The sequence below is a fragment of the Micropterus dolomieu genome, linkage group LG07 (assembly GCF_021292245.1).
Source record: "Micropterus dolomieu isolate WLL.071019.BEF.003 ecotype Adirondacks linkage group LG07, ASM2129224v1, whole genome shotgun sequence".
In the NCBI taxonomy this organism is placed as follows: Eukaryota; Metazoa; Chordata; class Actinopteri; order Centrarchiformes; family Centrarchidae; genus Micropterus; species Micropterus dolomieu.
Window position 1 is genome coordinate 21,737,610 of NC_060156.1, and position 22,659 is coordinate 21,760,268.

The following is a 22,659-nucleotide window of genomic DNA, read 5'->3' on the forward strand; positions in this document are numbered from 1 at the left end:
ACTGTGCCAGAATAAATTGCAACCTTAATTTCCACCATTGTTTTAGTTGTGATATATTGTAGATCTTATTATCATATACTCTTCAGCTTTGTTTTAGGCAAAGCACACTCATTTTCAAACATGGAGAAGTGCTCCGTGTAAGGCAAAGAAATGCATTAGAGCAACATAAAGACAGAAGAGAGAAAAATAAAGAAGGATAAAATTAAATAAAATACAAATAGACAAAAAATAGAAACTACAGTTACAGTGCAGTAATAAGATGCCCAAAATGTAATAGTAGAAAAGAGAGAATCTGCATCTGTTAAAAGCAACTTCACTGTGTTTTAGTTCTGACATGAGGTGCTGACTGCTTCCTAAAGATATAAAGGGACCGATTGGTTTATATTCTTCAAGCATATCAAACGGTATTTTCCCCTGAGGCTACTAAGTAATTTATAAACTAGCAACAGTACTTGAGAATATATTCTGTAACTAACTGGAAGCCAGTGTAAAGATTTAAAAGCAGGATAATGTGCTCTACTCTCCTGGTTCTTATTAGAATTCTGCAGGGGAATAACATTGAGTCTTTTCTCCTTGTTAGCAAAAATAATTATTTATCTTTTTCCTATTGACGTACATGCATTTATAGTTATATTGTAGTCATTTCATTATTATTTCTTAATACCACAGGAGTTTGATTGGGCAAGTGATTCCCAGTATTTTAAACCTTTTATTTTGTTAAAAATGCAGGGGAAAATATCAAGATTATAGTACTGATTATTGTATGTGATGGTGATTGTTGTTATAGTTATTATCATCATCAATGATAATTATCATCATCATCATCAATGTAAAAATCATATTCTTTCCCTACCTCGAGCAGTTGGTGACTTCAATGGTGGGGCCCTCACAGTTTTTGCCTCCACATCGAGGGGGTGGGCTTTCGCAAGACCTGGAGCGACACAAACAGGAGCTCACACCATCCACACCATCATCATTGTTGCAGGGTTGCCATGGCGCCCAGGGTCCAAAGTCACCATTAGTGGTTTGGTTCCGCAGCTGGAAAAAAAAACTTCAGTGAGTGAGGTCAGAGGTCACAGAGGCTGTCACACGATGCTGGTTATCAACTCAGTAAGTCAACTCAGGTTTTCCCAATATAGCTATAAGCGCATTCACATAAAAAGGGGTGGTCTTTACAGCATTTGCCCAATCACAAACATGGACAGCAGAGCATCATATTTTACAAATGAAGATTAAACTATAATATTGGACAAATAAATATGAAGAAATTCACAACAAATTGCCTTTATAAGTATATAAATGCGTATGTAAATAGGCTTCACTTTCATCACTGCCCCATCATTAAGGCCAAGTTCTTATTATATAAAAAATTTATATATAAAAACATAATTCAAAGCGTTTAGTAGGCTTACTTTCATATCTTATAAGCACAACAAGTACAGTGTTTCTGTGCTTTAATCAGTCTCTTTTGTAGGATATCCATATACAAAAGCACAATGAAATGGCTTTGACATTGTTCGCAGCTAACAGGGGAAAACATTTAATGAAGAAGACAGGAGGGAGGCCCTCCTACACAATGAGTACACTCATGCTGCTATTATAAAAAAATCTTCAGGGAAAGCCAAAGTGCCTCTTAAGATACCCTCTCATGATCCACGAACCAAGCTCCATGGGATCTCCTACAAATGCTGCCGCCAATTTTAAAAGAGAACTGATTGGTCAGTAGGTGGTGCTTCTCGAACATAAGCTCCGCAGCAGGTTCAGTGTGCAGTAGCTACAAGTTACCATGGCCGGTAAGAAACAAACCACCGTCGTGACTCTAAAAACCCCGGGTTAAACCTGAAGTTACCTTGCTTACTCCAAATCCTGCTTCATAGTAAAGGCCCCTGGTGAGCAACCAACCAACACATGTGTCAGTGGCAGCTTAGAGTATAGAGCAGAAGTACTTTTAGAGGGCAGGACAGACAGGACTTTTCCTTCGAAAACAGATAATGGGAGTTTTCATAGGATTATAGGGGAATACATTTACTGCAGTTCACTTCACTTCAGCCAAATTCAATCCAGTTGATCTCAGTACAATCTAATTTATTCAGTTCAGTCCAACTCACTTCTGTTCTACATCTACTACTCCTATATCCTGCCGTCTTGTACAACACACACTGAGAAGTCGTTAGTCATGGATGATGTCAACCACTGTCAAAAATGACATCAACAGGGCGACTAACATGTGACGCCATGTTAGTCTTTCAAACAGAAAAAGGTGCAGTGTCGTTACTCTTACCGGACAAACAGTGATGTTCTGCTTCCACTGGCTCATGTTAGAGCTGTCCTCCAGTGTGGTACATCTGCGCTGCCTGAAATCCCAGCCACAGTAGGGGTCCCTCGCCTCTAGGCACAGCCTGCAGGGGACAGGAAAGAGGAGGGTAGAGGAAGACTGTGTTGTCAGCAATTTAGTAGTTTACGTGCATATAAATAAACATTTCAGAGTTATATAAAAGTCTGTTTTACATCTGTATTCTCTGGACAGATGTAACATAGTCACCTTGAAATAGCAAATAAATAAACTTGTGAAACAAATATATTTAAAAAGCAACTTTACCCCAACCACCCCCACCCTCTCACAAATGTAAATAAATGCATTCAATTCCACAACAAAATCCACACAGGAGTTATGTATGTGACTACGCTTATATGGACTGTAATACCTGGATTTCTACCATCTCTGGTGGTCGGGAAGAATGAAATAAAGTTATTTACACCTAAGAGTTCATTTATTTCGGATTTATTTCTTGGTTCTGGGGCTGAACATAAAGTTGGCTTGTACTTTGGCGACATGGAGTACAAATCAGCATCCTAGATGTTTCACAGATTCTAGACACCAAATTCAAAGAAATGTCGTTGCAATGAATGACTGTAGACTGGGACCAGAATAAATTCATGGCACTTTTATATATAGCTAACTCCAAAAAAGTTAGTGTTTCATTTTAAATTGAAACACATAAAGTAAAATATAACAAAACAGTGAAATGAAGAGATATTACAAATAAGTTAATAAACTATAGACAGTGTGTAAAGTTCAGACTTAAAAAAAAAAAAAAACGGGGCACCACTGTGACTAAACCATATCCAAACACACTTGTCTCAAACCTACTGTACTACACATGCATTATTAATAACTCTGAAACTTTTCGGTGCATTGTTCCTCCCTCAGCATACAAAGAACACTATACATGGTACATCAACCAAACCAGATTACATATTTGTAAGCTCCTCCAGTAAAACAGGCTTAATGACAACTAATTAAATCTAAATCTGTTAATGACGAGGTTAAGCCTCCAGAGCTGATCTGGATGCTTCAGGAACGTAGGATGAAGGCATAAACTGAATAACTGAAAGACTCCCCCTTCATGTTCTGCCTCCCTTCCTCTCCTTCATATGCCCCTTTTGTCTCTTACTTTCTTCAACTATCCTCTCTCCCTCTCATCCTTCTCCCTCTCCTTCACAACTCCTTCATTACAGCACTGTAGATTCTCTCTCTCACTCTCTCCATTCAGCTGAAAGGAGAGATTGCTGTTGTTGTGTTTTTTCTTTCCTGGCACAGAGCTCCATAGTTTATTTGAAGAGCCCTGTTGTGTTTTAGCCTGGAGGCTGAGGAATCTCCATGTGTTGATACAGCTCTCTGTGCCAGGTCTGGGGCTTCGTGGTGAACCCGGGGTCGGCTTAGATCCAATAAAGATATTACTGCTTAGGCAGCACATCAGAGGTGACCCCACTGACAAAGTACGACCGAGGACTGGAAAGGACGAGAGAAAGAGAGGGGTGTTTTCTGGTGACCTGTGGCACAGCCGAAGAGAAAGACTTCCTTCATGAACGTGACCCATTCACGGCTAACCTTCTTGTGTGTCATTTTAATTAAGCACCATTATTACAGTGACTCCAGATGCAATCTCCAACACTGATGAAACAATAATCATAATGAGGTCGGCCGCAAACTCACAGTTCAGTGAACCTAATAGTTCATTTGAAATGACAGAGGGAGGAGCGTGTTGCCATTTTGGATCAAGGTCGACAATATCATATCTGATGGCTTTGATGTGTGGCTTTGCATCATCACCGATACAAGAATTCTCATTTGGCTCTCTCATTATCAACACTCTCACCTCCAACACATACACCATCACAGAGATCAGCTAAGCGGAACAATTAATAAGTGTGTATTTCAAGGATGGAATATATAATGTTATATGAAAGGGAGAGGTGGGAGAGATTTGAGGCCTAATTAGCTCAGGGTAAAGTGTGCCGAGAGGCAGGCTGGGAGGCGTCTGACCTCAGGGAAAGACACATTTAGTTCTGGATTCACCTTGTTTGCATTCATTTAGAGAAAAATGCTGGTTGAAATACGAAATAAGAGGAATACTGCTCAACTGGGCCATACATACTGTAAGCTCTTAAGACCAGAGAAAATGTATCAGCTGGAAAGAATTGCTGACAGATAGATTGCAGGGCAGGAGAGGATGGAGGTTAATGCTTTGGGGTGAGATATTCACACGGTGCACAATGTGTGTACTCACAAGAATGCACAAGAATGACACCTGAAACCTAACTTATGCTAATAGTTGGTTGAATCTTCCCACAAAAATCTTTCTCTTTGAATTCAGCACTTTCTGTATTCATTTATTCATATATCTGTACTATACTGAACAATACAGCCAAATATGGGGACACATACTTTACGTCTGGAACTGTTTTTTCTGGTTTGGACAAGTCCCCTTAGTTCCAATTAAGGCAAATCTTAAATCAAACTTTAATTAGGTAGTCTCCTGGAGACTCTTTTTCAAGGGAGACATGAGAACAAGAAACATTCATAATCAGACTACTACACAACCAGCATGCAAAAACACCACAAATAAGTGAGAGATGCCAAGTATTGGTATTGGGGCCGATCACCCAACAACTCAGCCAGCAACTTTCAGTGCTGCTTTCTAGGTGGGTTCTACACTAGAAAACATTTCACTGCATCATTGTGAAAAAATTATTTGATTGGGCCAGAGATTGACTGTATTGACACCCCAGTTGGCAACGAGCCCATTATTTCTCCCCTTATTAGCAAAAAGTGGTGTACAAAACATTCAACATTCAACAACAGCTCATTAATGCTAATTCCAAGAGTAAGTTGAAGACGGGCCAAAATTAAACTTGGCCGTTTTCGGATTCGTGTGCTCTGCAAGCTGATGTCATTTACTCTGCCAAAAATTGCTTATGAGGTAAAAGAAGCTGTATAACACCACTGAACAACCGTGAGCGACTGAGTGTTTCTGTTGTCCCAACAACTCCAGCAAACTGACACGTCTTCTCCGTAGCTGATAGCATGTCAATTTTAGGAGTTGCATCCTTCCAGTTAAACTTTAATTCCTATCATATCAATAATTTTAGCAAATCAACTTAATAGTTTTGAACAAGGGCTTTCAACATTTGGGTTGTAAAAAAATAAGGTCAGCCAGATTTAGCAGGCTACAAAGGTTATTTCAATCTGTCAGATACATATTTAATCAACATTTAGGTTAACATAAGTATCAGATTGGACTCAGGGCTGGCCTGTGCCTAGGGCCAACTCTGCCCAGCTGCTGCGACACCGGCGTAAGCCGTGATAGTAATTATGTGCACTTTGCACTGCATGATTGACTTGGCTGTTCATCTATTCATGCTAAAATTGTGAGTTTGGCTACTGAACATTAAAAACAATTCCTGTGGATACTAGAGTGATGACCCAAACCCTTGAGGTGGACTTTTTAGAGTTGGGCACAAGCGAGAAGCTTCCGGTTTGATATGCGAAGCCAATGTGGAAGTCTTATAAACCTGCATTCTATTGAACGGCCTGCAGGGGGCGACTCTTCTTGTTGCAAAAAGAAGTCCGGCTCCATTGGAAATACTGGTAAAATGACCCTACTTCTCACCAGAATAATTACCTCAGTAAACACTTTCCTAATGATCTCAATCGCTAGTTTCATGTCTTCTTCAATACAAAATGATGTTTATTTAATAAATTCTGGTCCAATTTAGAGGAAAAAAGACCATAAAGCAGAGTATGCTTCAGGGCGGGATTATCTATGATTGACAAATCGTTACCATGGCGACCTGTCAATCAGGCTAGAGTGCATTTAGTTAGAAAATTGTCAGCCCTGTTAAAATGACAATTAACATGAATTACAGATGCACCTAGCTAAGCAAGCTAGCTAGCTCTGCACACGGCCATTAGCTCCACCGTCTTGTCCAAATATGGTCAAGTCCGGTGCCACTGGTCGCAAAAACTAAACATGGCAACATCGCGGCCAAACTCAGGGCTTCAAAACGGCAGTCCACGGGTGAAGTCTACTTCTTATAAACAGTCTATGGTTGGGCATGGGGGGGTCACCAATTTAAAATCTCGCCTAGGTCTCCAACATTGTCAGGGCCGGCCTTGATTGGACTCTGGATTGGGGCCAAAAGAAAAATCTTGATCGGGACATCCCCACAAATAAGGCCTGACAAACACAATCATGTATCTTTGTATGCATAAAAGATACAGTGGTATTTAAGACAATAGTGTGCTTCTAACTTTTAAGTAGACAGTTGGGGGAAGGCCGTGATAATAGTCGCGTTTTGACTGAATGAACTATACCCCGGAACTAGGAACCTTTGGAGGAACTCACTGCGTTCCTACCAGAGGGACCAGGGTCTAAATGTAGTTCTGGGGTCTTCATTTTACCCCCTAAAAAGACCCTGCTCGGGGGGTAGTACTTTCTGAAAGTACCTGGTACTTTGGGGGGTCGGGGCTTGCCTTGCAGTGAATTTCTGAATGGGCGAGTAGAGGCTACTGGCTTTAACTGGACAATGTTGGGTGTTTGTCTGCTACTGCTCCTCTCTTTTCCACCATTGTTTGCAAACCAATAAATCCCAATAGCACACGTCTCGCCGCTGTCCGCCTGAGATCAATCGTCGGCAGCCAACCTGGGTGTGTTTACAGCGAACAGCTGATGAAGTTACTACTGGGTCCAGAGTTGTTTTTAAGTTTTCATCAGTCAGGAAGTTTCTACACAGATCTTAAGTCGGTCTCCTCCTCTTCAAAACCAGCTGAACAGCTGATTACAGCAGGTAATAAAGCTTGTTAAAATCATGTTCCTCCGACGCTCAGGTGACACAGACGTGAGTCCTGCAGCTGATCTGCAGCTCTTGTTGGCTGGAAATGTAATAACTTTCCAAACGGTCACAATTTTATTTTTGTGCTGCTTTCTCTGTGCTGGGGTTATTTTAAGAACTTTATGGTTTTATCCAGTTTGTTATTAAATGTGTAACAAACTTTATCGCGTGTCTCCTCATTATAGCTCCCACACAAAAAAGCTGCTTTAATGGTCAAGCTAAGCCTATAGTGTTTCATTATATTCCAGTCAAATCTGATGTTCATTTATAAATGCTGCTCATGGATAGTGGTTACAAATAATGATGCCTGTGCATCGCTGTGTACAGCCAGGCCTACACAGCTGGTTAATTTGCCTAATCTTCACAGGTCTTTAGACCCTGGTGGAAACGCACACAACAGTGGGCTGAAGGGACCTTTTAGTTCCTTGAAAATAGACCTGGGGACTTAAAAGTCCCTGGTACTTTTGGTCGAAAAGCGCCTAATGTCCTTTTACGCAAAGAAATGGTTTTCCCCGTTTGGTGTTGAACAACTCGATTGGCCTGCACGGAACTCTGACCTCAACCCTATCCAACACCTTTGGGATAAACAGGAAAGCAGTCGAACACAACGTTAGTGGTTGACCACACTAAAGTTCTTGTGGCTGAAGGAACAAACTTCCAGCAAAGTTCCAGGTTCCAAAATCTGGTGGAAAGCCAGAAACCAAAACAGTTGAGGTTGATATAGCAGTGCTGCCCCGGGTGGGCGTCCACATACATTTGAGTATAGTTGTGTGCTCACACTGGAACCCTTCCACTAAATTAAATACCCCAAAAAGTCAGTATGAATGAAAAAAAAAAAATCACTCTAGATGGACACAATATCCCACAGTGTCCAAAAAAAGAGAGCCGCTCACAGTTGCAAAAAAATTTTAAACAATTTTGATCAAAACACTTAGCTTTGTCTATGTGAAGTTTATTTGACATTGGCATTCCAAGATGCAGTTTGATTAACATCAATACATACTGCGCAAAACCGTAAAGTACATTGATTTATTTTATACTAAACAGCAAAAGCAGTATATTATGACATATAGAATACATATGCTAGTATAATATACGGGACTAGGACACGGCACAGGTTTGCAGTTTCAGTATTTTCTCCAATAATGTCCTTCACCAGGGGTCATTTAATAAATGAGAATTTACTATTTGAGGGAAAGAAGAGGGCGTACCAAGGTGTTTATTTCCCACTGTAACCTTTCTGCAGCTTCATAAAACACCAGCCAAGTGCTCTCAGTCCCCTCCCGTTCTGAACGAGGGCTCACCATTTTTTAAAAACAGGGCCGGTGTAAAAGTCAATTAGAGGCAGTGTGGGTGGAGAGAGGGCCGTGTGATGGGAATAGAAAAGCTAATTTCTGTAACAAGCAGTGCAGAGGGATGTCAGCCTGGACAGGAGGCTGAGTCTGCAGATACACAGGAATGTGAGGCATCTAAACTGTATGAGAGACTGTGTGTGTGTGAGCGTGTGTAAGCATAATCAAGTGTGTTTTCTGAATACCCCTCCGTCTGTGTACACTGTAACGTGCCTTTGTACTGTGGGTGTGCCACCATGTGAGAGAGCATCGCTTTGACAAGTCTGCAGGGCACTGGCTGATCTTTAATTCAGTGGCATGCGTGCCCACTGGTACACTATATCAAAACCGAAAAGCCATGGAATATGGCCTGTTAAATTTTAAACAGACCGAGCTGCAAAACCCACCAGCCTATATAACAATATGTCTGGACGAGTGGCATCGGAAGATAAATCTGCCGGATTCTCTCCATGGGGGTGTAATTGGCATTTTAAATCGTTTGTGAATGCTGTAAAAACCAGCGTCTTCTTTTATTACAGGCCCTTTAACAACCCGACATAAAAACAATAGTTCACCTCGCTTTTAATGGCAGGCCATCAGTGTATAATTGCAAATATGATCACCAGAGCTGATAAATTATGGATTGGAATCAGCCATTATTAGCTGTAGCGCAATACATTAGCAAAGGCTTTGTGGATGCTCTGACTCAGTGAAACAGTGCATTCGCCAGCCTCTCTACATCTCTCCACACAAGCCAACATTTTTTGCAGCGGCTCTCAGGAGACCAGTGCTGACAGGCTCTCTGTCCTCATCCTCTCTCCAGGGAAGAGTGCCTGTCCCTGGGGCTTTTTCCCCCGCTGTGCTGGGCTGAGCTGGCCATTCAGGAAGTCTGCTCATGATGAATCGGAAACACAGAGAACTCCTGCTAGCACTCAGCGCTAATACATCCAATTAGGCCCAGTTGGAGCCAGGCTGAAGACTGATGGTGGCGCGTCCAAAAAAAACGGGAAAACAAAAGTGAGATGGCTGTCTGCCAAAAAATGTCTGCTGTCCTCCATGTACAATTTAGCCCCTAGTGAATAAAAAGGAGCTGCATCATCACAGAGAAACAATGGGGAGGCAGAGACAGGCTATAAGACACAGAGAGAAAAGGACAAGAAACTATAAGTATATTCAAAAGTAAGGTAGCAGATGGCAGAAAGATAGTAAATGGATGAAACTGAGGGACAAGGAAATTTACATGAAACTGACTGCAGAGATGGACAATACAAATGTGGACAGAGAAGACAGGTGATGTTTGGAGTAGCGCTGAACTGCAGGTGGAGTTTGATAGCATTTTATCAATTTCGTCAATTTATCTGAAACCAGTGTTGAATCTGCTTATGCAGTCCTTTGCAGGGTCACGGTGGGCTGGAGCCTTGGTCCCGGGTCACATTAGGCAAGATGCAGGTTACACTCCTGACAAAAGGCCCAACATATTTAGACAGACAACCATTCACACTCACACCAATGGGCTCACCAATTAACCTGCATGGCCTGTTGCCTGTAACCTGTGGAAAGAAACCAAAGCACCCAAAGGACACCCATGCAGGCATCAGGAGAACATACAAACTGACAGTGCAAACCACTGTGCCACCAATATACCCTTCTTTTTGAATTCCATATTGACTATTGTCCAACATTTGTGACCAACTAAAATTATGAGAAACTGAAAGAAAAGATTCAGATGAAATATGTAATCACCTATTGATGTCTGAGAAGACAAAAGCACAACAGTTTTGAGTGGCAGCATAATCAATGTTCACAACTTGTACAAATATAACCTGAAACTATATTTTTCACAAGTTACTTTAGCCAAATGCTGGAGGCCCTGATAATCTGCTTAAATCACTGGTATGATATACACAGACCTTTAAGATTCTAACAACTAAAACTGGGGTGACACAGATCGACTGTTTTCTCTAGATAAGACCCACCCCTCTGCTGGTCTTGTAGAACTGCAAAACACACAGTCCACTTGCAAATTGCTCTGTGCTTACAGAAAAGATGACTAGGTTCGATAAGATATTCATTGTCTTGTGAAAATGAATGAGCTTTGCAAATCCAGGTGGGTGTCATAAGCACTTGCTTGTTTTTATTTCTTTTTCATTTTACAACCTCCCCCAAAAAAGGGAGCAGAGCAGTTTGACTTTGTCAGCATCAGGGGATTTGAAAGGTGGCGAGCTGGAGGTCATGATATAGTGCTGGTCCAAATCAAGGCTGAACAAAAGAGGACGGTGAGAAAGCAATATAGACAGAAATGGAGAGAGGGAGACCGAGACAGAGAGCAAAATGATTACACTGAGCTGCGGCCAGAACAAAGACTGTAATAAAAGTAACAGCATTCTGGAGCAGTAATAAATACATCCACAGTGTGAATAGCATCTCTCACTTTCTCTCTCAGTGCTTGGCTGGTGAAGAGTTCCTCTGATTGGTCATACAGGCTTAGCAGCAGTGAGCTCTAGAGGCCTGCTGACAGGCTGGTAGCCACAGCCAACAGTAAATTGGGTTTGCTGGGGATGGTCCTGTAAGCTCCCCTCACACAGACAGACTGGGAAGTCCACACCATGGTATGGGGTCCAATAGGGACTGATACTAAAGTATAACAAAAGCTGCACTGCAACATGTCATATGCATCGGTTTTAACAAGCACACAGACACACACAGACTGTGGCAGAGATGCTAATGGTCAGTGGTTTTCCTCGATGGCCACTTAGTGGTTTCCTGAAGTGATTTCCTGATGTTGGTTTAAACTTCTGCTGCAGGCGGGCTCAGCTGCTTGGCCTCATGGCAGGTCACTGTTTATCACACATACAACCACGCACTCATACACACATAGCAAAATGAACCACAGCCCTTTAAGTGGAAATGTACCAGCGGGACAATTGTACCTCTTGTAGTAAAACTTAATGTTTATGTAAGCAGATGTGTGAGTGGTGGTTGGGCTGCTGGCAATGGAACTGCTACAGAAAGCCTGATTTGTATCGTTTGATCTTCCTCAACATGATCCTCATCATTTATTCAGCCTTTCCTCCTTTGCCTCCTTCTTGTAGTTATTTCTGTTTCCATATTTTTTTCTTATCTTTTTCTTTCCACTTTCTCCTCATCCCCCACTGTGAAAACAGTCCCAAAAAAAGCATCCAACATTCACTTGAATCTACCGTGTAAAACCACTCTTCCCTGTCTGACACCTTCAGTTTCAACAAATGAAAACCTATCCAGGAAAGAAATGTAGTGCACTTTCTTTCAAAAGTTGGCTTTTTGTAAGGGGTGCAAGCACTGTGCTACTGTTCTGACTGACACTAGCAGGTTCATCCTCCATTTGGCAGCGTGGACTACCTTTCTTCCCTTCGTGAAGGGAGAAAAAAAAGCCCTGATGGATGCAACATTGCTGCTAAGCTAGCACGCCGCTGCAGCCAAAATAAATCACTTCACTAACAGAGCGAGATAGAGAGATTGGGGCTGGGTGGAGGACAGAGTGGTGCTGTTAGCCAGAGGTGCCAATTGGCCAGGTCAAATATAATTACCACAAATAGAGGACAAATACACACAGACACACACACAAAATGGCATACAAGCTGTAGCGTTTGTCTGCAAGCTATCACTACATGGCCACAAATCACCAGCTGTTGAAAAGGTTTAGCAGTGAGACAAAAAAGCACTTCGGTTAAAGATGATGTAAATATTCTTCTACTCTCTGAGTTGCAAGAGTTGCCAAAATGGATCAACAGCAAAGAAAACCTAAACATTAAAAGCACTTAAGCTTAATTGAGTTTTCAGATTGCAACAATCATAGAGGCATTCAAGCCAACATATGTTTTTAATTTCATAAGCTAAAGTTTAAGAGCCTGTGTTTTAACTCCATGTTTAAACAATTTCAAACATGCACACTTACATACATGAAGCATGTCTGTACAGCCACAGGGCATCCATTATTCCATTACCATCTGGATATTTTATAACAAAGAGAATAAGTTATGACTTGTTCCTAAATCATGTTTCAACCTTAGTCTCCAACTGTGACGGCCATCATGGTACTGTAAATACTGCCATTCTTCACTGTTTATATGAATGTGTGTGAAAGTGAAATATGACGATGCATGTGTTGTTGCAGATGAGTCGCTGTCAGCTATAAAACTATCTGAGTATATCCAGCTCTTATCAGCGTGTGAATGGATGTATGGGTGTATGTGAATGGGACGACCACACACAATGCAGAGGAGATGAGGAGAATGGCTCTTTCAGTCAGCAGTACAATGCCAGGGAGTGTGTTCAGACAAAGAGTAGGATGGCAGGTGGGTCTTTTTCACATAGTCTGAACAGTGAAGCCCCAGAGAGATGGAAAGAGAAAGTGAAAAAAGACAGAAAGAAAATGTAGCTAGAGATAGACCAGAGCTTGGTTTTCATGCAATCACAGCACTTTTCCTAGTTACAAAGTAGTGTGACGCATTGTCCAGTATTTTCCAAGAAATTGTGTTAAAATATGAGATAAATTGTTAATTTGTGTAGTGTAATATTAATGTATGCAGACATGGTGGCTGTGATACTCCAGTTCTCCGTGTTTGCAAGCCCTGAATCAACACTTCTTTAAAGTGGTACTGCTGCAGACGTAGCAACAATTAGCACAATGGGACCACGTTTAGGAGCTGTGCAATGGTGTGCCCGATCATCTTGCTGGAGGGGATTGAAGAAGCTGTTCTCTGACGGTCATAACAAGCATCTCAGAGAAAAACTTGCCATTCAGCGAGCCCTCTTGACAGATTCCAGTTGGTCAATAATTCACAAGTTTTGCTCCCGCTGTGTTCCTCCAGATCAGCCACCTTATATTTCATGTATAGGTAGAAACAAATGCCTTCCAGGCCCATAACACCCTCAGTTAAATCCACCATTCATGGTAATTTACCCTAATGAGAGTTGAATCAGATGACTTGAATTCAGCAACAAGTGGTAACTTATGCTACTCAAGCAGAATAGTGATAGAAGCAAAAGTGTGCCTTATCACATTCTTCTTTTTGAAGGTTTTTCCTTGCCTAAGTACTCATTGTTTAAGCTACAAGTACTCCTGTATTTCTGGTATTACACTGGCAAAGCTGGTTAAATTCAATAATCGACAAAGTGATAGAGCAAAGGCTCAGCAAAGTTATAATCTACCTCTCTGGCAGGGGATGTGCACGGCCCAGGACCGCTGGGCTCTACAGCGGGTGATTAAACCAGCTCAGAAGATCATTGGTACCCATCTCCCGAGTATGAGTGATATCGGTGAGGTGAGGTGCCTACGCAGAGCCCAAAGGATACTAAAGGACAGTACCCACCCAGCCACAGCCTGTTCACCCTACTGCCTTCTGGGAAGAGATATAGAAGTTTCAGCTGCTGCACCACCAGACTGCAGAGCAGCTTTTTCCCCCAAGCTATCAGACTGTTAAACTAAAATTTATCCTTAGCACTGCTCCATTGAACATTGAATATAGTTTATTTCTGTTTACCATTTTTATAACTGCTTCTGTATTAATGTATACTGTCTGCTATTTAGCAGAAGGGAGTTACAAAGCTCAGTTTCATTATATAACCTGTTATACTGTAACAATAAATGTACCTACCTACCTCTGTCTCGGCTAATTGCTCCTTCTGCTCAGAGGATGTGTCTGGTTTCCTCTAAGTTGCAGACACAACAGTAAAACAAGCACTCCTTTTTGATGATTTATATCAATGTAGTATATTAAATATATTTTAGTATTTAAGTGTTGGTCAGGCAAACAGACTATTCTAAATTGTCGCCTTTGGCTCTATCAAATTGTGGCAATTTTCACAAATTAACAGATTAACTGTTAATGTAAATAATAGCTGAAGTCATACTCCCATGAATTAAGTCACTACCTAAGTCATTACTCTGACTTCTGCCCTTTTCTGCTTGCTTGAGTCCCTCCAGACGAGCTCAGATGTCACGCAGATGGACAGGTTGACATCTGTCGTATTCTGCAGCTCAGCCTTCGGCTACAGTGTGTTTGAAAGACTGCAATAGTGAATTAGCTACAGAGGTGAGCAGAATATCGCAGTCTGGATAAAAGATGGCCCGTCCTACAATTCCCACCCCCTCCTTCCTTGCCCTTGGAGCCCACTCGTCTTATCGTTTCACCCCACTGTGTCTTAAATAGGACTCTGGCTGCTCGCTCTGCTTTTCTCTGTGTATCTGGCTTTACTCTCTCTTCCTGCTCCTCTCTGTCTCTCTCTCTCTCTCATATCACCCACATCTTATTAAATGCAATGATTTCCCTACCTGATGTGTGTCTGCTCCCATGTGTCTAGGAGTTCGGATTTACTAGAAATAGCAAGCTGACTCACCAGGCAGTTCACATATGAGAACTCGTCCAAGAACCAACCCACACACAAATCACACTGAGTAGACTGCCCTCCACATACAGACACGCACACAGTGAAAAAAGCACCAAGCCATTTGTATGCTAAAATGAAGTTGACTTTGAAGGACTGAGGTGGCCGACTGAGGATCCTGATTGAGAGCACTGATGAGATACAGAAGGTTGGACAAACAGCCAGGGAGCTTTACTCCCCTCGCTCATCCTCGCAATGGAGATTTTCAAATGAATAACACCGAAGCTGAAGATGGCAGAGCAAAAGGCCTCTGTCTCTGTCTTTGTAGCTCTCACACACAAACATGCCTTCAGTGAAGCCGCTCTGGCATTGTACGAGGTGGCTTCACACACACTTTGTTTGTTCTCTGATTCAGACACAAACAAAAGCCAGAACAGTGCTTTCTCTGTATTATGCAGAACTTCATTAGTGGAAAAAAGCCCAGCACAACAAATTAATTTCCTCTGCTGAGCAGATACTGCCCCAGTCATTTGTCTGGTTCCATAAGGACTTTAATGACTATATGCGAGGTCTTCCAGACATTAATCCTAGTTGAAGACAGATAATTACCTTCAATAGAGGACCAACCAGGTTAAAATGAACCCACTGCCAAAATGCATAAAATGAACAATAAAATATACACTGTATGCCACACGGCTGCTTTTAGAAAATCAATACTACTGCTCCTCACATGGCTCGTCACTTTGTTCTTGTAGGGGGTTTTTAAGAAATCTCTACAGTCCAAACGGACGGTACAGAGGTGACAGGAAAAAGGAGTAATGAAATACAACAAATGTCCCTACCAGAAGTAAACCGAATTATGTAGTTAACCACTAGGCCACAAGATGCCTCATTATAGCTAGCCCTGTTCATCAGCCATGATCCATCAATAATTCTACTTATCATAGGTGCAACATTTATTCAGTGATGCCAATGGGGGCTAAAAGCTATACTGCAAGAATACTGATGAAGAACCATACACTGTTGTAACACTTCCGACCACAAACGGCATCACTGACTCCAGCGGTTGAACGAGGAAGAAACATTAAGCCATCTTCACAAGTGATCATTGTCATTAAGTCAAGTAGGCTATGTGAGGGTATAACATGCACTTAGATGGGATTTGGTGTGTTCACATGGAAAGCGAAGCGAATATTCGCCTTGAGTTACTTACATAAGTTTGACTGCTGGATTATTTGTGTTTACTTGAGCATTATTACTACCCATGAATATTTGGGTTATATAATATAATCTAGTTTACAGTGGTATGAACCCAAAATTAAGCAGATTTTGCAGTGATTTAATTGCAAAAAAACGGAACAAAAGGATGCTGAAATCATAATTTGTCATGTCTGTCCACAAGGCGACAAGCAAGTTTTAAAACAGGGAGCTGTTTATCCTGGATTAATCTTCACTCTCGCTTCTTAACCTGTCAGTGAAGAATCAGATGTCTGCAAAGTCCTGCAATGCACGCAAATTTCTCTCAAGGTGGATCATTTTAACTTGCACTTTATTCGTGCCCAATTTGTAAAGGACCAATGGTCAGAATGAGCCATCTGTTTGTATGGATTATGGTAAACTTTCAAATACAATCTGGTGAGTTTGCACCCGTAGTAGTATTAAGTCTGTGGAAAGTCCACAAAAACTGCACTTGTGCAGTATCTCCTTTGATTTGATTTAGATTTAGATATGAATTGTGGATTTAGACATCCCTGGGTGTCTACTAACCACACAGTTAGGTGCCTATAATGTCGACCCGCCTGCTGAATTCAGACAGGTTTTTAAATAACTTTAATGTAATATTTTCTTTCTTTACACCTGCTTGATAGATATGTTTTTTCCACCTTCTAAGTTCTTAGTTTGTATTGTCAACATTCTCTCTATATGAGATTTTATGAATGGCCTGGTTACAGTAAAGTTAAGGTTCCCATTGACCTGGATCAAAATTCCCTCTAGGTGTGGAGATTCTCTACATGAACTCACGTTTCAGTTTTGTAGGTGGAGCACCTCTCCAGCGGGATCTTCAGGACTTGGTTGTTGAGCCCAACAAAGAGCGACCTGTCGCTGTGCAGGATTTGCAGGCTCAGTATTGGTTCTCGCACCCCCAGTGGGAGAAGCTCCATCTCCTCCAAATAACAACCCTGTAGATTCTTATTGGGCGTAGCCAGTGCCTTTAAGATGGTGCCATATTCTGAATGGACAAGAAGGACATTTCAGAAATATCAGAAAGATCTTGTAAACAGACAAATTAAAAATCATATTTCTGCTTGATATTTCTTTTTTGAATGAGATATGGTGTGTTTCTACTTACATATACTATATGTGAGGTGTGTAAAAAAAAAAGTTAGCTCCTTTCTCCTCCTTTACTAACCTGTGCTGATGTACATAACGTGGTAGAGGCTGTCCATGCCCTGAACAATGTCCACAACCAGGTTGGAGAAGCGAACGTCATCCTGCATGACCAGCGGATCAACAGACTCTGGCTGGACCACATCATTCATTAGATAGAGTCGTTGGGCATCCTGTAGGCTGCGCTCCGTCAAACCCTCGTTGGGACCTTCGTCATCTATAGTACCACACTGAAGAGGAAAGGTGATGGGGTGAGAGAAGAGAGAAAGGTGAGGTGTAAGAAGAGAATGTGAAAATGTGTAATGGGTGCAGAAAATGAAAAAGGAAGGCAGAAAGAACACAACAAAGGAAGAAAAAACAGTGTACCTCACTCATCATTACACGTCATTGTACTTACTAAATCAATACACTGTGTCTGGCTAGATTGTTTCAATTCTTCATTCTCTTCTCAGTAATTGTAACGTTTTCAGCTGAGCAAAACTACAGTGTGATTGTGATGTGACAGAGCAATTTAATGAGACACTGCAGAAGAACAAATATAAAATGACAGCCTTCTAAAAGCTTTGTTTGGGTTGTAGAGCTTAAATGTGGATTGCGGCTTCTGCTCATTCTTGGGGACTTGAAATGAGAGATTGATTTGTTCGTAGATTGCATTTTTGGATTTCTTTGGAGCTATAGATGGTTATGGAAGTATAACAAAATGGTTTTTCAATAGTAGTAGGTAACTGATATCTATATATATCCAAAATCTAGATTAGCATCACATATTATGTTTTTCCTTGCGAAATAATGACCAACCTTGCAGATTCTTACAGTACTACGCTGCACTTTGTTACCTTTAATATGTTATTTAGTGATAATCAGAACATATAATAAGTTCCAGAGAAAGTAAAAAAATGATTAGTTTGGGAATCTGTTAGAATCTCAGATACACTCTGTTCACAGGCATTTCTGCCCATAGACGCTAACTTGTGCAGTTAGCTAGCCATTTCATTTTTTTGTTGTTGATTTCAGTCTTTAACCAGGTAACCATAGTGTGTCCATGCTCTGTAGCACTGCCAGCAAAGCCCTAGACACCAAGTGGTTTTAGAAACTTGCATAGAGATGGTTCAGTTTTGCTAATTTAAAAAACATCTTTTAGAGAGTTTTCATTTGAATGATACAACCTGGGGGCAAAACCTGTCTGAGAAGACATGTTCTTGGAAAACACAATCCTTTCTACTGAAGTTACAAGGAAATGTGTTTATTGGGATTGAGGTTTGTTTTCACTTGGTTCTGAATTTGATCATCTGTATGTAGAAAAACTGCAGCAATTATTAAAAGTGGCAAGCATTCTTCCTGTTTATGCTTAAAAGAAATTGACTTAAGGACTCAGTGTCGCTTCTCTGTTTCTTAGTACAAGCAACATCTTAGCAAAATATGGTGGCTTTGTCACAGATGGCCAATTGAACTGTGTTCAGAATAATGTGGATTGATTTAGTATTAGACTAGTCTGGATGTTTTTAAGTGGTTAAACTAACCTGGAAGTTGTGGATGGGGTTGGGTGTGGGAAGCCAGGTGGAGCGAGGGTTCTCCTGGGAGCGAAAGGGCCCGTTGAAGGCCTGGGTGATGGCGCTCAGGTTGAAGGCACACACCGCAGATGCTGCAATACTGTTGCTTTATAGAGAGATGGATGGGAATGACATGACAGCAAAGGGAAGATAGCAGGAAGCAGAAAATGACAGAGGGAGATAGGTGATAAAGAGAGAGGGGAAGTAAAAAAAAAAATTAAAAATTAAAATTATTTCAACAAAAATATTCAGTTTACATGTTGGCAGTAAATGTGAAGCCATATCAGTAATCAGCAGCAGACAGCTGTGTAATAAAGCCATTATGCAATGTGTTCCATCCTCTTAATGGCAGTCCTATCATTTATACCTGCACTAAACAGGCACTACATATTGCTGGCTTGCTTTGGCTGGAGGCTAAGCTATGCTATCTGCGCTGCACAGTGAATGGGGATAGCATTAAGCTGAGGATATGGGAGGCAGTTGCACAGATTATGCGCAAACACACACACACTGCCGCCTCATAGGTGTCACACACAAGGGTAAACCCTGGCTAAACTGGCAGTGTGAGTAAAGTTATAATCGTGATGCTCTTCGGCCATAATGTGCTGCAAGGTAATGAGTTTCTTAACTGCCTGTTTTTCCCCCCTTCCCCGTGCACCCAGCACCACACAGACTTTTTACCATGCTGTGAACAGCCTGCTGCCTTGGCACGGCTTGTGAGATGCTGATAAACCATCAGTTAGAAGATAGTGAGTGATAACATAGTGACAGAAAGAAATAACAAGAGACTCAGACAACAAGGCAAAGAAAGAAAGACTATTGTAAGGCCTTCATTGTGTTTTGTGAGCCGTTTCAGTACCTTGGGTGTAGTATAAATCAGTGACGGCCGCTGCTTGCTGAAAAAGCTTTGTCCCTGGGTTTGGCAAATGGTTTTGGTGACGACCACATGTGTGATTATCGGTCCTCGGGCTGCTTTTGCTCGGATTTCAATCCCTTTGTTTTACTTTTCTCATGCCATTGTCACTCACCTATTAGCTAGGCATGCCATACTATTTACAGTTACTGCAGTTATAGACTACTCAGAAATGCCATCAGTTGACAGGTCACTGGCAGACAAAAAAAAGTCTTCAGCAATTTGAACTTGACTCAAAAATGTCTGTATATGAATGGACAGAGGAGAGTGTCAATGTTCTAAGTCCAAGAAAAAAATTCATCGGACACTCTGGCGCTTGGTAATGCCAAAAAATGTCAGACGAAAACACACATCTATCCATCTTCATGGATTTTGTCACTCCTATTGTTTTTCTATTACTTATTGCCATTTATCATACTTATCCTCTGAGATTTTGGCACTACAGATCCTATCATGCTTTGGGCGATGAAAACAGGAAGGTTTATTTTGGCTGTACCCTACACCTGAGCCCCATTTCTTTTGCCTTAAATTGTTTTGATTTTGGAAAAAAATACACCATGAAAAGTCATGCTGGATTAGCTACTAGAAGTTTCTGTTTTCAATGTAACCATGGATGCAAGGACAACAATCACTGGATTACTTTTGAAACAGAAGACATGTATGAATTTGATGATAAGGCAACATTGAAGAGTACCTCTTCGTATTACCATATCTTTGTATAGACAGAACAGATTTATGGATGGTGCATGAAAGCTCATTCTTGACCTTTGGGAATAGTAAATTGGGAAGACAATCTAAGCTCAAAATGTCCACTTACTAATTAATTTGAGCTTTATCTTCACCCACATTAAAGAAAAGGCTTTCACTAGAATGTTGGAATATGCACTGATCTTAACAGTATGTGTATGACCTCTGCACATGGTTTGGCTGATTTATGACACAAAATGAATCAATCAAAAATCTTGTATGCTTAATAGAAATAAAAATAACAACATTGTTCTTTATTCCTTTTCTCTATGGATCAACCTCTGGGGGTAATATCCTTATTTTTACCTTGAAGGTGCTTCTAAGCTTCAGAGATCTGTGATTACATTTGCTGTTTATTTGTTTTGAATACTACTTTCTTTCAGCAATCCAGTTGAGGATTGTGAGAAAACTAATGTGCTCTGTTATTGCCGCAGGGTGGCAAAGTGCTGCGCATCTCCAAAACAACGAGGAAGGCCAAGCAGGTGGCTCATTGACTGACTCGCAGGCTGCATAAGAGAACAGCCTCCAGACCTCCGTAAAAGAACTTTTCCTCTTCTTTTTTCAATGGCTCTGGCAGAGACAACAGTGACAAGGAGGCAGAGACTTGGAGTGTGAAGTAGAGTGAGTGCTGTGGTAAACCGGCGGTAACCAAACCCCAACTGTAGGAAACCAAATGCCAATGAGCTGCAATAATTGAGCGGCAGCCACAACTATATTCACACTCTCACACATACACAGTTTTTAAAAAAATAGGAAGTTAAACTGGGGTTTGTGGTTCTACTGTAGCTACAGCCAACAATGAAGCCAAACGCTACCACAGAAAGCCTGATGCTGTCCAGATTATATTTGAAATCTGTACTTTGTCAGTGGGTTGCTGCATATAATGCCAAGAGAACAGAGCAAAAGGGAGCACTGAAAGGAATACAGTCTATCACACTAATGGATGCAACCCATATGTTTAGTCTGCTTAAAAGCCCGGGAAAAGGATTGAAAAGCTGTTTGACATCTGCGATGCTGTTTGCTGCCGCTCTCTGAGGCCCAGCACCACGATGATCACTTTCATTATGAGTAAAGCTCTTTCTTCAAGTGATTCATCTTGTCCCAACAGCCCAGTCTTGTCACTGGTTGTCCTCTGAAATACGTCTTGATTTCCAGTCTTGTTTTATAGAATTCAGCCCTGTCAACCTCTCTGTCATTCTCTAGTCTTCCTTTTTTGTGATATGCACTAATTTGCTGCTACCCAGCGGCATATAAAATGAGCTCCGGGTACAACATTAAAATGCAGCTCACTCATGAATGCATCAGTAATAGTAATCTTACAATATGTCTATTTATATAACACTTTGAAAAGGACAATGTACATGTCGCTGTGGGCTGCTGATAGTTTCTACATTTTCTTGTTATCAACAAATCACCTGAAAAGACCAACAATGAACACCAACGATGTACAGATTCTACTAACAAGTATTGTGTCTATATATTTCATGCCTCTGTGCCATAGACACATTGTTGGTTTTGGTCTTTTCAAGATTTGCTGACAATGAGGATAATATAGAATCATGGCAGCCTTATGATTCAAGTAAAGAAACTAAATACTTCTTTCACTGTGATACTGAGAATACTTGGCTGCAGATGCCAAGACAGTTTTCCACTCGTGCAACTGCAGATGTAACTCAGTTCAGCCCAAAAAAAGAAGTGTCAGAAAAGTAATGAACTCCTCCCTCAGCCTGGCCATTTGGCTCGTTGCAAGCCACAATCAGTACAGATCAATACACCAGTGAGACTGTCGGGAAAACACAAGATGGTGATATGCATCTCACTCAATAACCTTATACCTTTAAAGGCTGGATGCTGGTATAGTTGCATGTTTTAAACCAGATCCCTAGATATTTCTTTTCATGATCTCACTTGTTCATCTTTTGTCTTTAGCTTTGTGATTTTTGTAATGACATATTGTCATATTATGTCTTTATTATTTAGTCGTATTCTTACATTTTACGTGTCTTAATTTTAAATGCTATTTATCTAATGGCTTTTTAACCTCTCTTGTAACGCACATTGGTCAACATGTGTTTTTTATGTGCTGTATAAAAACACAGGAAAAATAGACCTTGGCAGATGCATTGTATTCACACACATGAGTGCCGTGGAGTCCAGCTGAAACCCTAGGTTTTTAGCTAATGTGCCT

General features: G+C 41.1%; 1 protein-coding gene across 2 annotated transcripts in view; it reads right to left on the reverse strand.

Annotated features, from left to right (window-relative positions):
• The window catches only part of sema5ba (sema domain, seven thrombospondin repeats (type 1 and type 1-like), transmembrane domain (TM) and short cytoplasmic domain, (semaphorin) 5Ba), a 177,200-nt gene that overhangs the window by 20,866 nt on the left and 133,675 nt on the right, over positions 1–22,659 (reverse strand). For both annotated transcript variants that reach the window (XM_046054421.1, XM_046054420.1), the window contains exons 10-14: positions 18,782–18,917; positions 17,284–17,491; positions 16,896–17,103; positions 2,282–2,399; positions 854–1,038 (exon numbers count right to left, since the gene is read on the reverse strand). In XM_046054421.1, the coding sequence (XP_045910377.1) occupies positions 854–1,038; positions 2,282–2,399; positions 16,896–17,103; positions 17,284–17,491; positions 18,782–18,917 (855 nt within the window). The remainder of the gene's footprint in view (positions 1–853; positions 1,039–2,281; positions 2,400–16,895; positions 17,104–17,283; positions 17,492–18,781; positions 18,918–22,659) is intronic.